We start from the raw sequence: 17109 nt of genomic DNA, 5'->3' as shown, positions 1-17109 counted from the left end.
TCATCCCTGGAGCTGTTAAAGGCTGGATGGGGCCCTGAACAATTGCCCGTGGTTTAGTGGGTGGAGTCCCTGCCCATGGCACAGAGTTGGAACTAGATGGTCTTTATGGTCCCTTCCAACCAAAACCATTCCATGATTTCTGTGGAATTACAGGACAGTAATTACAGTATTGGATTGCTAGAGCCAAGGGCTTTGGGCTTTTTCAACCCTCAATTTGGAAGGAAAAAAACAGGGAAAGGAATAAAGGGCACCAATTCCTCAAATAATAAACTAATGGGGAATATGGGATAAGGGAGACATTTATATTTAGGACATGGTGAGATCATACACTGTTTTTGTCACCACAGGTGCCTCCGGACTTTTGAAAAGCTAAATGCTGTATGTTTCCCTCTACCTAAACATTCCTTCTCTCTTTTAAACCCTCTTCTCTCTGAATCAAAGTATATATGATGTCACTATATACAGACCACAATTTTTCTTATTGTTATGTGGTCCACAGGAACCAGAACCATTCCCTAACAATTCTAATCCAAGGATTAGAAATCAGGTTTCCTGCCCCCAAGACCACTGCCATGCCCACCAAATTACATGCTTCTCTCTTGTACTCAAATCTGATCTTTAGAGATACGTAAAAGACTGCTCCTAATTTTATAAAAGCTACACAGAGGTCAGGAACTTAGCTCTTGAAACTGATGGTCCATTTAAACATTGGGACACAGCTGATATTTTAAACAAAACAAACACCACAAAAATAATTCTTATAATGAGTGGATGCTAGTGGTTTGGGGTTGTTATGTAGAGAACTTTATGTTTCTAATAAAGATTGTGTTTCAAGTATTTCCTGGACTGGCAGTGATAATAGATTTTTCCACTGCAGAAGATAAGAATTAATTGGAAGCGCTTTCATTTAGAATATTGTCCTCAAAAAAACTTGCCTGACATAAGCAAAACTCAAGCAATACTGGATCAGCAAAACACATCAAAGAAATTTATCAAACATTTAGTCTAAAACTCAGTGGTGTTTCTACATGAAAATTACAAAAAAGTAAATGATGTGTAAGGCCTACAAAAAGAGAATTTGTGAGGGTTTTTCCATACCATTAGAGAGTAAAGCTCTTTTATATATACTATTATTTAGAGGCTTTCCTGAAATGCTGAGAAGCCTAAGCATTTACAAAAGAGACACGTACATTATGAGTTGTAACCTAAGCTCCTGCCAACAATCTCTACAATCCAAACTGTCTGCATTCTTCCTTTCATTTTCCAGTTAAGGTTCTCCACACCTGGTTAAGCAGGCACGCACAAAATCCATGGCAGCGCTGGAGAATCCCTCGGGAAGGGAAGGCATCAGCCCCCTGTGGGCCCCGATGTAGAACATGGCTGCAATCCTGCCCATGGAAGCCAGGGGCGGCTTTCCTGTTGCCATCTCAAACACGGTGCAGCCGACGCTCCAGATGTCTGATTTCCTCCCGTATCCAGACTCACTGATCACCTCCGGAGCCATCCAGTAGGGAGTGCCGTGCACGGACCGCAGCGTCTCGCTCCGGGTGCCGCCGGGGCCGATCCAGGCCAAGCGCCTGGCACAGCCAAAGTCAATGAGCTTCACCGTCCCACTGGGCATGAGCATCACGTTGTTGCCCTTGATGTCTCTGTGCACCACACAGTTGGCGTGTAAATAGGCAACCCCCTGGAGAATTTGCCTGGTGTATCTGCAAAGGACAACTTCTGGCAACGGGCCAAAGCGATTGATAATACTGGAAATGGAGCCACCAGGAACAAACTCCATGAAAATGCTTAAAATGTTGTGTTCCAGACAAGTCCCTAAGTAAGTTACAATGTTGACGTGCTTCAATGTCTTCAAGAGATCAACTTCCTCATGAAACTTCTGGTACTCCTTTTCTGTAGTGAGTTGATCTGATGTGTCCAAAACAACCTGTTTTACAGCTATTAACTGTCCCTGGCTGGTCAGACCACAGTACACCTACAATGAAACCAGCAATTATGAAAATGAAATGTGAAATAAAGTATTTACTTATTTTAAATAGTATTTTTGTGTTTGTCATGTTTTGTGTCTCATTGTATAACTCAAAACACTGAAGTAATTTGTTGAATAGGACAACAGCCAGTTATGAGATAAAGTGTAGCTCAGCCACAACCAGCACATCTCTTAATATTCATACACCACTTACTGTGCCATAGGCTCCCTTTCCAAGGACTTCCCCTCTTGTCCACATGATAGGATCCTTGGTGGTTAAGCTGCTTCCTGGAAATTTAGTAGATTCATCTAAATTTAGAAGGCCACTTTCTTCACTTGGTGCCAAAAAGGCTTTACTGCAACTCTGCTTGAAAGGTGTTGGTCAGTGCGGGGAGAAAGCAGAGAGGAAAAGAAAGGCTTCATATTGTCCTTACAATTTTTATAAGGAATATTTTTTCCTGTCATGACTCTGCTCTATAGATTTATATATATACACAGACCCCACCCAGCCCATCCATACAATTGCTGTGCTAGGTAAGGCTAGGTAAGTAAGACAGCAATAATTCCTCCATCTAGCCAGGGATCTGTGTAGTGAGAATGGAGGTATAACTGGCACCTGTGTCTGCAGAAGCATAAGGGGGGGGGGGGGGGGGGTGGGTATGTGTGTGTGCCAACAGGTAGTGAAAGAAATTCCCTTACAAATTTGTGATTTAAACAGCCCAAAAGCTAACAGGGCAAAGGAGGAGCAGTGCTGGTAGATAAGCACCTTGGTAGGTGACGGCTCTTAACTGACTCGGGGGCCAGAATCTGAGCCTTCTGAGCTCCAAGTTCTGATTAAACATTAATTAAATATCCTTCAGTCTTCCTGATAAGACAGTACTTGTAATTCAGACCTGTAAAAATGTCTGGTTGCACTCACAGATTCAAGGCCATTGCCCTTTTTGGTATACAAGGACTGTTTGTGGCATCTTTTCATATTCCTTAGCTTCAAGATCTCCAGAGTTTTTGCCTTGCCCCAAACATTTTATACCTGTTCTACAATTAAAATAGCCTATTCTCTTCTTTCACAACAACTTCTCAATTTATCTTGACCCATGATATAAGCTTTGACAGCTATTCTTGTCCTGCCTTAGTATCTTCTGGCTTGTGTCCTGACATGCAGCCTCTAACATGGGTGTCTTCAACAGAGCACTGGAAGAATCAGTGGTCCGCTGGCCCAAGGAAAAGAGATTGGATCTTTAATAAGCACATATCTCCTGTCTTTCATCCAAACTTGAGTGAAGCATCACTCAAAGGAGGTAGCAAGTTACAAGAAATTACTTTTACCTTCTCTAGTGCATTATTTACTATTGCTCCATCTCCACTAATCATATTTTCTTCTTCAGTACGTGTGTTTTGCACCTCAGAACCTGTATTTTTTGTTCTCGTAGAGTTCATGTCCTTTTCTTCAAGCATTAGCAATTCTTCAGCCAGGCAACAAAGCAACTCATCAGTCACATCTTTATCTGTCCAGGACAAAGTGTTTTGACTTGTTTGGAAACTGGGGCTTTTAGGACTTTTTGTCCCAGTCACTGAAGGCTGAGTCAATTCATTTGCCAAAATACTACTTTGGAGTGTGTTTGCCCAACTGTGATTTGATTTTTCTGTAGGGGATTGACACTCCAGTCTATCTGAAAAGGGTGATGCTTCACACTTATTGACAGACTTGAAGGAGGCCTGGTCTGATTCCAGGCCTTTGCCACCATCCATATTCCCTCTGCACTGGGATACACAGATGTTCTGGTCTGCTGTTAGCAGACTGCTCCTCGGAACAACACAGTCTCTGCAGTCTTCATCACTGAGCTGAAGAAGATTCTGGCTACAGGGAGAAGCTCTCTGATGGTTGGATACATCCTGGCTGTCTAAAGACTGCTCCAAAGTAACTTCTTTGATAGTCGATAAGTTTGAATTTGAAAATATTTCATTTTGCTTAGTTGACTGCGAAAGCCCTTCTAACAACATACGCTGGTGATCTGTGTCTCCATGAGACAGTGCCGTGCTCCTTGACGTGTTTGTTTGAAAATCTGCATCAGAAGTTACCACATTATCTTGCTCTGTGTTGCTGTCACTCAACTTAGTACTTCCATCCTTTGGGATTGAACCTTTCTGCTTTTGTTTAGTGACAGGTTTTGTCTTCTTTGGCTTGGGATGTGTTTTCTTTGGAGTGTTTCTTACCCTGCTGCTCTCTCTCCCTTTGGCGCAGGTACATCTGCAGGTGCTGACAGTGCCTCTCCCTGAGGGAGCAGAACAAACACTTTTATAAAACCTGCTCTCATGTCGCTCGAGCTCCCGCACGTGGGAATACACAGGAGTTCCAAACATTTCATAAATCCCAGGGCCTTGGTCATTTGAGTTGATTTGCTTGAACATGTCACTGTATTTCAGGTCTCCAAAATCTAAGGCAGATGGTACGTGTGGCAGAGAAAGTGGAGTAACACTTTTCTTTAACTCAACTGAGTTTTTGCAACTGCAGGAGAAACTTTGCTTTTTGAGTTTCTGAGCACTCTGAGGAAAATGGCCTTTTTCTCCTTGAGGGTTTTTCTTCTGACACTTCAGGGAAGTCTCAGATTTCACCTGTGGCAGTTCTAAAGAAGGAAAAATCTGACTCTTGGCACTATGTTTTGTGGTAATCTCATCAGAAACAATGAAGTCTTTAGTCATCTTTAGCTTGTTATTAATTTTAGATTTGGATGAATATTTATTTCTATTAATCTTTCTTTTATTTTTGTCATTTTCTTTGTGAGAGAGAACATTGAAGCTCTGAGTACCCTGAGGAGGCAGGCCATGAACACAACTCTCTTTTGGGGGTGGTTGTTTAGCATTGTGTGGTTCCCTGGTTGGCTCTTTCTCAGAGAATGTAACATGAACAGCAGGTACAAGCTCACTTTGGTCTTCCAGAGTAGCTTCTGACATTTTTTCTTTTTCCATTTCAGATTCAGAGAGACAGACACGATTTTCTGTTTGTTTTCCAGAGGGATCTTGAACTTCTGCTGTGGGAATTACTGCAACTACAGAATTATCTTCTAAGGTATGGTAGGCCTCTGCCACTTCATTTTCACAGGAAGGATCTACATCATGATTGCCAAGCACAGAGTTTGCACTTTCAGCACCTTCACATGGTGCACAATCCAGCGCCAGCTCTGCAACATTTCCTTCTTCAGGGCCAGTGCTGCAGCAATTCTCTGCTGCCCTTTGCTCATTGCCAGCTCTTGAGGCATCGCTGCTGCTCAACATGGTAAATGTTGTCTGAGCTCTGCCACAGCTGACCAGAGCATCACTGGAGCTCAGGTGGGGGTGACCGTCACCACAGAGCCCAGCTTGGCTCACAGGATCGGTGCTCTCACAAACCGCTGAGCACTGGAACATCACCTGCTCATTGCTCTTGGCGTGGGCACCTACCTCAGCTTCCCTCCATCCCAAATGGCTTTGAATTCCTTCTTTCTTCTTGTTGGGGTACTTAGAACAGTTCCTCATGCTGAAGCAGTACAGGTCTTCTGTTGGAGTGACCTTATCAGAAATTGTAGCCACAATCAAGTCTGATGACTTTTCACCGTGCCTTTTGAATAGATTGTCTAACTGATTATGATAAAATTCGGTAACTGATTTTATAGGCTGAGGAATAGAGTTCATAATATTTAAAATATTTCTGATGTTGCTGCTTTCATTGACAATATCATCCTCTAGAGGAGCAAGATGAATTGTTCTTACAGGCTCACATGTCACTGGTGGTAGATGAAACTGTAATTTCCATTAAAAAAACATTAATAATGTGCTACAACACAGATACAGGTAAAATGTAATCACTGAGAGTTTTGGGTACACTGGAAAACAGCACAGTCTGCACTTGAGTTCCAGTGAAGGTAAATGGATAAACCCAAAGGCCATTTTCATATGGCTGCTAACATAGAAGTCTGTTAGGTAGGGGATGTGTTTTATTATTCCTCCCTTCTTCCCTCTTTTCCCATCACATTAGTGGAAGGTAACACCTTTCTTTGAAAGGTCTGAGAAGTGGAGCACTTTGTTGTGACTGTTTAGATGAACAGCGAGAATAATTTTCTGAAAACAGTACTTCTATTCTTTATTTTATAGGAAATGAAACAAAAATAAACTTGAATATAGTGTATATTTTTACGCAAATGGATGCAATAGAAATAATCCCACAGTCATCTACTCGGAGTACTTATTTGCATGTCTATGTTCCACATCAGTTTGCAATCTGCAGGAAATTTTTGTTTGCATTCCAAGGGCAAACTGAGGTTGGAACATGCCAGGAAAAGCAATGTCTATTGGTTTGAAAGCCACAGTTCTGAAGGCTTCGCCTGGCCTGTGGGGCATTAATATGAATGCTCAGTTTATCCCAAATGATATGGCTTTAGAGTCATCAGAGCCCAAGGTATGAAATAAAGCTGTGTTAAATCACTTTGGGGGCAGCTAAATTATTTTGCTTAAATATTTCCATCCATTTGAAATGTTTTGGGTTTTTTTTCCCATAACCCTTTTTATGATCCTGTATCAGATCTCTTATTCCTACTTCTATACTTTTCTTTCCTTTTTTTCCTCTGAACCCTGTTGTATCCTGCAGTGGCTTCACTGAAGTTTACACCTGATTCAATGAGTCCTTTGTACAAAGGACTATTGATTTATATCCATAAAGGCCAAATTCTCTTTTTTCTAAAAAACCTATATTTGATCTTTTGTAACTTTTAAGGCTCACATGGTGTGAAGCACTGATACATGTAAAATTGTGAGCTTGTTTCTAAGTACAACTGTTATGTCCAAAAATCCCATTTGCACTTATCACAAAATTTCATTTAAAGTATGTTTAATTCTAATTATTTATTATTTGTTAGTACAATCAATTTCAGTAATCATCTAATAGCAAGACTGTTTTAAAATTCAGCTTCAATTTTAAATTACCACTCAATATAAGAAAATTGTTTGGGCTTTTTTTAAATTTGGCAAAACTAGACATCTAATATTTTTAACATATAGGATGTTCATACATTAAATTAAATTACATATTTCTATTATAAGAGGTTTTGTATCTTTTTGAACTTTCAACCTTTTACCACCAAAAATCCCTGATGTAATTGGCAAATTGATGGCAATTTGTTGATATACATCTCAGGATTTGCTGACACACATATATATATATAAAATAAATGCAAAAATACTTCACCTCCTTAAAAAAAATCCACCTGAGACTAAGAAAACTACCTACATGACTTCTGTATTTCTATTTTTAAGATTTTGAAAGGATAGAATACTTTTATCAGTGATTATACCTAATGCCTTCTTACCTTAGATCTCTTGTTCCTGGTTTTTAGCATTGTTATATTTAACCCTTAAAAATCAAAACAAATGAAATGTTAATTTGATATTCTTAAACATGCTACAATTCTCATTTATAAATTCATTTCAAATTGTGATGTTCAGGGGACCAAGAATCTGTCAGATGGGTGGTCTCAGGACTATGATACAAATCTGCAGTGCAGAAAATGTTGTAGGTTGAAATTTCATCGTGATACTGAACTTCACAATTCCATTTTCTAAGGAAAATGATAAAATATTACACTTCTAGAATATTTTTACATTAATAACTTAAGCAAATCCTTCACAATTTTAGATGTTTGCTAACTACGGTATGCAGCTAATTAATATTGCCAGCATGAGGGAAAAGTGAAAGAGATGCCATCACGGTCCCACTCCAGGTACAGAAAGTTAAATTTACATTTTTTGGGCTCAGTTTTGTTATACAGAGTAACAAGAATGGTGAAGCTTGCCATTGCTTCTCTTTAGCTCCTTCATTCTGCAATACATAACATTAAAGAAGTTATCATTAACTTCAAACATGGCTGAAGTCTATGTGAAGAAGTCGAACAGACATAAAGACAACTTTAAAGTTTAAAGAAAAAGGATTTCTAAGGCTTTGCCATCTCATATGATAACTAATACATAACTTCATATAAAATTTGTGACTTTTAAACTGAACTTACTTTGTTGTGTTTGTGCTTTTATTATCTGAAAAGTATCTAAATCCACGAATGACTTTAAAATGTTGTATTCTGGGCACGAGGTCCGTAGCAGAAAGCTGAAGTCAAAGGCATACCCCATGTAGTCTTTCTTTGGGAAGAAAGATAAAGAAGTGGGATGTCTCTTCTGTAATGCAAACAGATTTTTACTTGGAAAACGTGCCACTTGTTGGTCTGGCCATGGTCTGGATGTTGATGCTGTTTGGCTGAAAGACAAAACAAAAACCAAAATACAGAGTGAAAATAAGTTAAAGGAGCAGCTCAAACAATCATATGACTGGAGAACAAAGGGAACGAGGAGTTTTTTAAATCCAAAAATGCCAAAGTATCTTTTCTTTCTTTATCTGGGAAGTTGTGCCTCTCCCTGGAAGCATCTGATTGCAAAGCCAGAGACTGACTACAAGTGAGAATGAATGACAGAGAATGTTAACCAAGCAAGAGCAGGAATTGAAAAACGTATTGTTCACCTTCTCCTTCTTGACAAAAACTGATTGCTTCCAGTTTGGTTTTTTAATGACTCATCAGGAATGCGTGTCAGAAGAATTCTGAGGCCCAGATGTGCCTTTGTTACTTAAAAAATATGCTCTGGCCTGCCTGAAAGAACAGATTCCTGCCACCTGTTTTCTGAAGAAGCAAAAATATGGAGAAAGATAAATACTGTGGTTGAAAAGAGGTACAAAAATACAGCCTAAGTTTATCTTAAAGCTGTATGCAATTGTCTGGTTTTAATAAGTCAAATTCTAATGTAAAACCATATCTCATATTTTTCCATATTCTACCAAATAATTTGTTCATCTAATGCAATATCCTGCCTCCAGCAGTGGAAAATAATTGCCCTTGGGAAGAGATAAACACCACACAACATATAAAGCTGAATATAATGTCTGGCACTTAAGAAATATTTTCTTACTCACAGACTACTACCTGCTTTGTCTTCATTGTGCACACTCAACTGCAAATAAAACAGTAATATGACTAACCTGTTTTTTCCTAGAGCTTTGTATGACTGATACATTTCTTCCATTGTCTTATCTGCATCCTGAAGAGCAGCAACACTTCCACAACCTGCAACAGTACATCAGTATTTGCACAAAACCAGTTTAATTCACTGACCAGTAACACACTGTAAACATGGTGGTTTTTGGGCATTAAAATATTATTATAAAGAAGTACATGAAGTAGCTATCAGGAAAAAAAAACAAGAGGATGTTACATTTGACTAATTTTTTTTTAAATGTGAATGCATAACTCTGATTTATTTTTAGTTATTTGGTAAGTGTAGTAATTCAATGGACTATAAAAGCAAAGAACATCTGAAAATAATTCCAGTCACAGCACCTAGATTAGTAGAACAGAAGATAAATATTGACAGAAACTCTGCAGAAGTAGAACATTTAAAAATATGAAAACCAAACAAATCTCAAGGCTTTACAAAGGTGGAAAGTAACTCTGAGTTTGATTTCATATTTTGCTATGGTTGCTTAGTTTTGACAAACATCCAGATGTTAAGTTATTATTGTACTTTTCCTTCTTCAGATCCCTCATCTTACACTTTATACACATAAACTTTGGTCAGACTACCTTTTTTGCTTCTCCTCTTATTTTGTTGGTTATCAGACATACTGTCCTTAAATGTATTAAGGTCCAGAAACCTGAAAAGAACAGTTTGTTAATTGATTTCCAATTCACATGTACAAAGCAGTAATTTATATTTCATTATTCCAGAGCCATCAGTAAGACAAAAACATTTTAAAAGTACCTGAAATTATTAAAAATCCTATAGTGTAGCATCTGATGCCCTTTCCTGAGAACATATAGAACCAAATAGCCCAGGGCATTTTTTTTCTACTGGGCCAGACTATCCAGACCGACTTGACTGAAAACATTAACAAAAATCTCATTGACATCAACAAGGTATGAATGTCACACTTTATCTCAGACCCGTTATAAATTCATAAATACATGAATGGCAATGTATTATCTCTGAATATTTACCAAGGTAAATTTTTCAGATGTTTTAAAATTGCGGACATTATAAAAAATAACTAGCCTTTATATGATTGCTTTTTTGGTTGCCATTGAATTTCTGGGAGCTGTGTCAGGCCTCTGAATGAATTTGATATGGCCAAGAGTCACTACCTGAGGTTGTTGACCTGTTAACTTATTAGTAGCAAACTTTTGTTTTCACTTTAAACTATTGCATTGTCAGAAATAGTATCTTAACCATGAGTGTACCTTTCTGTGAGCATCTTTATATATGTTTAGAAAAACATATTACTCAAAATGCACTGTGTTTATAAAACCAAAACCCCTTGAAATTTGCATTAAATTAGTGCTAAAAACATTTGTTAGATAATTCCTGGTTGTTGAAAGAGCTGATCTCAGGATATTAAAACAGCAAGTATTTTCTCTTTTCATACATTTATTTTCCACAACATATGTTAAGAAGGATAAGTAGCCAACCACTTGTCCAAACTGACAGCAAAGTCATGGTCTGTAAAGCAGGTTCTGTGAAAGCCATTTAGTTGCAGTGGAATTTAATACCACAGTTCTGGTAGAAAAGAACTTTCTTGGGAAAACTCAGCTGTCCAGTAGCCCTGTTCCTGACTCCAGTGGGACAGAGATTTCACAGCAGTTCAGATCTCAAAGCGTGAAACTGTGGAGCAGGATACACAGATCCTTTTCTCGCACTTACCACAGACGTTTATATCATCTTACAAAGCTACCTAACCTCTATAACACAGAAAGAAAGCATGATGATTATCTGAATGTGTAAAGGTTTTCAACACATTAATTCAGTGGGGAATATTTATTTTTGAGATTTTTTTCAGTGTTCCTAACTGTAGCTAATCTAAATGGTGTTTCTTTCAGAAGAAAATGGTATTTTTGACAAAAAATTAAAGCTGATAGTTGTTGAAAACCACTGAAAAGATCAAAACAGATTAGCTCCCCCCTGACACTTTTAATTGGAAATGTCCCCAATTGTGATTGTAAGTTTTAATGTTGTTTTATATGGCTGTTAGCCCCCTGTGCTGTATCATCGCTAAGGCACTACTGAATTCCCACAGAGAGAACAAAGTGCTCCTTAATATTGGTCTTTCCAGCAAATATACTTTCATTAGACTTTACCCTTAATTAGAAGATTGTAATGTACCTTTCCCACAACTAATGAGTGAATGTGCTGTGAGCTGGTTCATGATTATGGAAACACCAACCTTCTTTTCCAAGATTAAACTCCAAGATTAAACAGACCGTAAGGTGATAGTGGCATAAAACAACACAGAACAATCTCAAAGTGTAGGCTCTTAAAGAAGAAACATGAGAGGGTTAAGTAGAAGGATTTGAAGTTTTGAAATTCTAGACAGTTAATTCTTGAAATAAAATTAATCTCAGTTAATAGTTTTGATGGATTTGGGACTCTTTCTAAAAAACATACTGAACTTCAGTTTCTCAAGTGACAAGAGCACCTAAAGTAATTAAAGGTAGTGGATTGAAATGAATAAAAGAAAATACAATCACGAATATTAGTTCATATCTGTATTAAAATGTTTACCAATGTCTTTACTCTTTAATAAATAATTTACAGTAAAAACCAGATAAGATATTGTACATTAAATAAATAATATTGTCAGATATATAATATGCCCGAATGTACATGAATTAATATATATTTAAACATTTATGAATAACAGTGTCAAATTATTACATTGAGTACCTCTGGGTGATAGAAGGTAATTAAGTTCTTTAATGTGCATGGCAGGCTAAAAGAAAAGTATTTTAAAGTTATGTTGATATTTATTGAATCCACAAGTATAACTATAAAAATAGGACACCTAGTGGCTCCTATGTTGCTAATTTCTTTATAAAATTATATTTTCTCTCTGCTCTTTTCCTCAAGTTAGTGATTGAAAGTAACACTATTTGTACCTGTCTCTTCATTTCAAAGTCACTACAGAGGTCACTGGAAACGAATGGCCTATGTGGATTTTGTTGGATAGTAGCATATTGCCACTCAATATTGCTAGTCAGGGAAAGAATTAGGCTTTCGTTACTTATTCTATCAGCAAAAAAAAAATATAATTACTTGGAAACACATAGCAGCCTTCCCAACAGACTAGTGCGTTTTGCTAGATTAAATTAGTTTTTTACAATAATTTTATATGACATCTGAGAAATGTGTGCTATTTTATAGCTATATACAGACAGACATCAGACAGTACTATCATTCTTGGTTTACAGAAGAGGAAATAAAGAAAAACGGAGTGACCTATAGCTACCTTTGACTCACCTATGATCAAGATCATCCAATGAACTGTGCAAAAGTAGCTTAGAAGCACTCTTGATTTCTCATTCCTATGGATAATCCATCAAAACGTTCATCCCGTTATATTAGTCTAGTAAGAGTCAGATGGTGAACTCCAAACTCTGCACTTTTTTTTGGATGCACAAAGCCCACTTCAAAATAATAACTGAGGAGGTTCTGTAAAAAGGCACAAACAAATCTTACCTGGTGCTTCAGTAACAAAGAGCGAAAGAGGTACAGCAAAAAGAGAAGTTATAAAGCATTTTCAGCTCACGGCCGCCTTCCTTTGCTGGCCAGCGAGGAATTCAACAGCGATTACACACTTTTGGATTCGACTTTCGGCGTCTTTTCCTCACTGCGGAGTTCACAGGCTCTTCTTTCTGCAGGTGACACGAGGCTGTTGAGTTTACACGATGTTGCCGAGGTAACCCCTCCGGGGGGTATTTTACTTAGAGAAGGTTAACTCAAAGAGCAGCAGTGACCTGTGAAAACAAACTCGGCCGAGCTAAACGGTGTCGCCCTTTAAGCCCTAATCACAGGGCAGCTCTCCCAGCGCGCAAAACAAAACCCTACTCCTCTCTTCTGTTTGTCTTTTTTTTTTAATATATTTTTAATACCTTATCTGTTTCTACATCATTTTAAATTCGCATTCAGTCTCTCACCTCGACGCTCCCCGTTACTCTTGAGTATTTTTAATCTCGTTTCTGTTAGCCGTAAACAGAAGACTTTAAGGATTTTTTTTTTTTTTTTCAAATAGCAGACTGTTAAGAGGGAAGAAAGGATAAAAAAGGTACGGTGGGGCTCAGGCTGAGCTGAAAGGGTGTTTAAGAGAGATGGTTTACTGGATGCTAGAAGCACTTGGCCGCCGTCCCCCGGGACACGGCTGCGGGGAGGCACAAGCGAGGGGGAGGCTTTGGACTAGGCGGGAGCAGGGACACGAGCCCTGGGGACAGCAGCCCCCGGCCGGCCGACCAGGGCCGTGTTACTGGTGCACCTGCGGGTACCCGGCACACCCGGCTGCTCCTGACGGAGCCGGAGGGTCTGTGGGAGCAGCCCCCGCCGCGATGAGGCGACCGCGGACATGCCCTGACAGCGCCCATGAGGGGCTGAGCCAGCCAGGAAGGGGGGATGCGGGGAGGGGAGCCCAGGGCACGGGGAGGCAGGAGCAGGGCTATGAGGGAGCCCCGCCAGGAAGAGCTGTGAGGGGGGGCCTGGGCTGGACGGGCTGTGAGGAGCACCCGATCTGTGAAGGAGCCCGGGCTAGACAGGCTGTGAGAGGGAGCCGGGATGAGCTGGGAGGGGGAGCCGCCCTCCGCCACTGTCCCGGCAGCCTCCGCGCCCGCGGCGGCCCGGCCGCGTCGCAAGATGGCGGCGGACAGTGAAGTGAGTGTTTATCCTGCTCCTGCCGCTCCTCTCTCCCCCTCTCTGCCTCCCCCGCTCTCACCGGTCTCTCTCTCCGGTTTCCTCTCTCACCGCCTCTCCTGCTCTCTCCCCGCAGCCCGAGTCGGAGGTGTTTGAGATCACGGACTTCACCACCGCCTCCGAGTGGGAGAGGTAGGTGCCGCCGCGCCCCTCGCTCACCGCGGGGGTGACCCGGTGTCTCCGCCGGGCCCGGCCCGGCCGCTCCCGCCGGGAGGAGCCGGGACCCCCCGGCACGGCCGCTCTCGGCACCTGGGAGCACCCGGCGGCTCCCGGAGCCTCGTCCCGACTGTGCCACGTCCGGCTCAGGCCGCGCCCGAGGGTGGTGAAGACGCTCCAGTCGAGCTGTTTCTGAACTTAGTGAAAGGCCCAGTTTAACATCTGTTTGCAAGGGATTAAAATATACATTCAGAAGGCTTATACGTTTTTTAAGTTACTGGCTGATTATTAAAATAGTCATCTGGTAGCTGAATCCTTTAAAAGTTAGCAGAAAGATGTACAGGTCTAAGGTGAATAATGCTCTTGCCTTCTTAATGTTTTATATTTTTTAAACGCTTTTTATGTTTATGGTAAGAGACAGAGATATTAAGTGTAGGGTATAATTGTCTCAAATGTTTATTTATCTGTGAGCAGTGAAACAAGACCATATGTTAAATGTTACGTGCTGCAATACCAGAAAAAGAAAACGGTGAGATTCTTTATAAACACTCAAAAGGTTGTCATAGCAGTTGCTAAGAGTAGCTATAATCTGAAATGTAAGCGTAGGAGGTCTGTTTTATTTGTACAAGGAAGCAATTGTTCTGGTTTTATTGTTTTACTTCTTGTTGTGGGTTTTTTTGTTATTTGTTTGTTCTTCGGGGTTTTTTAAGGAGTTCCGTAGTAGGAGAACAAATTGCCTGCTTTTGAGCAGATGAATTTTAATACAAGTTCAGTATTCAGTAAATATTAATGCCTTTTCCCCTCCCTAACAGATTTATTTCAAAAGTAGAAGAAGTATTGAATGACTGGAAACTTATTGGGGTTTCTTCAGGCAAACCTCTAGAAAAGGTCAGTTAAGGATTTGAGTTTTCTTTTAGAATTTGAATTGCTAACTAGTGATTCACACATACATTTCATCTATTGCTGTTTTCTTAGGTGTGGCAGATAATGATTTTTATTAGGGAATGTCTCTTGTAAAAGTGCCGATTTGACAAACAGTTGCTGTAAATTTACTGATGGGCCATCTGCCAAACAGGCTATTTGTTGATAAAGCTGAATCTTCATATAGGACTTAGTGATTTTTTTTTTAATTTTATTTTCAATTTGAATCTGGAAAAATGATTGAAGCTGCTGTAAATTCTTAAGGAATCTTTTCCCCCTGCCTTGTGCCTTTGTCACACCTCATGTATTTGTGGCTGAGGTTTGCACAGTGCTACGAGTGACTCAGAATGTTTCATAGATTGGAGAGATTTTTTTCAGAATCTAATTAGAGCCTTTGTGGTGCTTTCTCAGTCCTGTAAAATGCAGAGGAAATTGCTAAGCTCTTCTGCATACCCGTGCAAACAAATTCAGCTGTTCCGGATGGAAGGGCTGCTGTGTTTCCAGAGGAATTCAATAGTTCTTGATTTTAGCCAGGGTACAGAGCATTCAGAATAAAAACTTATGTTATCTAATGAACTAATTTTACACCTTAGCTGTCTGTGTGTTCCTACATGTCTTGTTTGCTAGACCAGACCTCTTCTAATACCCTTTACAGATCAGAGCGTTGTCCAAGTTGCTTTGTTTTAGCAGCAGCACAGAATTCTCTACAGTTATGCTGATTTTGTTAGAATCTCCTATGCTGTATTTATGTTTAAAAATGAATTATCCTTACAGAATTTTTGCAAATCAAAGATTAAAAAATTAATTTGTTAGTGAAAGTATATTCAAAGTAAATATCAAGGTAATATTTGCACAGATTGGTTTAGGTGTAGTCCCAGATGAGAAGCTTTTGTCTCTGGCAAAACTGAGGGTGCATATACTTAAGATGCATAGTAACATATGAGAATATATTTCTATCCCTTTATTGGTGTATAATTCTGAAGATTTCTCAGGGAGATATCTGATCCTTGGAATAAACATGATTATCAACAACATGGATTTTAGCATTCAACTACCTTTATAATGAAGTGCTTTGAGCATTGTTTTTTTGAAATTAAATCATGCTTAGCTATTTATGAATAAATATTTGGCAGTAGACAAAACATAAATAAACATTATTGATCATGTAGGTAATATACTAATGAATGTTAACCTAAATTTGTTGACAAAGTAGTATATTTTTTGTATGCAGGGTATATACACCACAGGGACATGGGAAGAGAAATCAGATGAAATTTCATTTGCGGACTTCAAATTCTCAGTTACTCACCATTATCTTGTACAAGAACCCAGTGACAAAGATGGGAAAGAAGAGCTGGCAGAAGGTACCTGCTAGTTCCCTCACATACCTGTAAGGATATGACAAAAGGCAGTGTCAGAATGTGGAATTCACAGTGTGTTGATTTGCTTCTGAGTGAGATTTTGTGAGATCTGATAGGTGTGGTCTAACATTTCTGCTTTTAGTATGCTTTGCATTCACACAATGCAATTTGCAAGTGAGCTGGATGGATGCTGATGATCTTATATATGGATTTTTTTTTTTTCACAGATGCCCTTCCCCTGCCAATGCAGGACTTGCTGTGCATGAACAATGACTTCCCCCCTCGAGCTCACTGCCTGGTGAGATGGTATGTACCCTGCCTCTTGTCTCTAATGCAAACCAGCACAGCAATTGAGAAATCTCTGATGCTGGCACAAGCACTTGTATATTTGTTTTTCAATTGAAAGTTAAGGCTTAAGGAAAATGATTCTTCACACAGGAAAGGAGTGCAAAAAAAGGCCTATCTTTACTTTTGTTTTTTGTCCCCGAAGAGTTTTGTCTCAGTTTCATATATCAACCAAGTTTTTATGTATGTGGTATTTAGGTACATTCTTAAAAAGGAAAGCTGCAGCACCTTAAGAAACAGCAACTATGTTCTTAGTAATGCAAATCTTTAGCACATTATAACATTGTTCTAGAGATTGTTTTTGTGTATAAACGGTTTCAGTTGTTATTATTATAAAGTAAAAAGCCTCAGGACTGATAGACCTGGAAGTCCTCACAATCAAACACTTTACAGGGTTTGAGTGTTGTTGAGCTCAGATGGTTTGTGATTTTGGACTGCAGCACTCCCTGCCCACTCAGTTCTTGACCTCTCTGACAGAGGTACTCACATCAAATCAGATTCCACAGTCTGTTGGTGACAATTAGGTTATTCAGGTCACAGTGTTTCTAAGAATTC

General features: G+C 39.5%; 2 protein-coding genes across 9 annotated transcripts in view; one reads left to right on the top strand and one right to left on the bottom strand.

Moving 5' to 3' along the window:
• The window catches only part of MAP3K19 (mitogen-activated protein kinase kinase kinase 19), a 17794-nt gene extending 3859 nt beyond the window's left edge, over positions 1 to 13935 (bottom strand). Inside the window, exons 1-10 of one of the 5 annotated variants that reach the window (XM_027656276.1) lie at positions 13012 to 13455; positions 12624 to 12831; positions 12335 to 12526; positions 9628 to 9698; positions 9027 to 9111; positions 8011 to 8252; positions 7315 to 7358; positions 3302 to 5752; positions 2190 to 2339; positions 1284 to 1981 (exon numbers count right to left, since the gene is read on the bottom strand). In XM_027656276.1, coding sequence (XP_027512077.1) covers positions 1284 to 1981; positions 2190 to 2339; positions 3302 to 5752; positions 7315 to 7358; positions 8011 to 8252; positions 9027 to 9111; positions 9628 to 9667 — 3710 coding nt within the window. In that variant the 5' untranslated portion in view covers positions 9668 to 9698; positions 12335 to 12526; positions 12624 to 12831; positions 13012 to 13455. Of the gene's footprint in view, positions 1 to 1283; positions 1982 to 2189; positions 2340 to 3301; positions 5753 to 7314; positions 7359 to 8010; positions 8253 to 9026; positions 9112 to 9627; positions 9753 to 12334; positions 12527 to 12553; positions 12832 to 13011; positions 13456 to 13822 lie in introns of those variants that run through there. The other 4 variants (XM_027656275.1, XM_027656274.1, XM_027656277.1 and 1 more) reach the window with 4 other exon arrangements.
• RAB3GAP1 (RAB3 GTPase activating protein catalytic subunit 1) overlaps positions 13680 to 17109 on the top strand; it is a 22840-nt gene continuing 19410 nt past the window's right edge. For 3 of the 4 annotated variants that reach the window (XM_027656282.1, XM_027656283.1, XM_027656285.1), the window contains exons 1-5: positions 13680 to 13732; positions 13848 to 13903; positions 14740 to 14815; positions 16080 to 16212; positions 16437 to 16515. In XM_027656282.1, the coding sequence (XP_027512083.1) occupies positions 13715 to 13732; positions 13848 to 13903; positions 14740 to 14815; positions 16080 to 16212; positions 16437 to 16515 (362 nt within the window). In that variant the 5' untranslated portion in view covers positions 13680 to 13714. The remainder of the gene's footprint in view (positions 13733 to 13847; positions 13904 to 14739; positions 14816 to 16079; positions 16213 to 16436; positions 16516 to 17109) is intronic. The other variant, XM_027656284.1, reaches the window with a different exon arrangement.

The sequence above is a fragment of the Corapipo altera genome, unplaced genomic scaffold (genome assembly GCF_003945725.1).
Source record: "Corapipo altera isolate COAL_440 unplaced genomic scaffold, ASM394572v1 68, whole genome shotgun sequence".
NCBI classification, from domain to species: Eukaryota; Metazoa; Chordata; class Aves; order Passeriformes; family Pipridae; genus Corapipo; species Corapipo altera.
The sequence above is the reverse complement of the archived record's forward strand: the minus strand, read 5'-3'. Positions and strand labels throughout refer to the sequence as shown.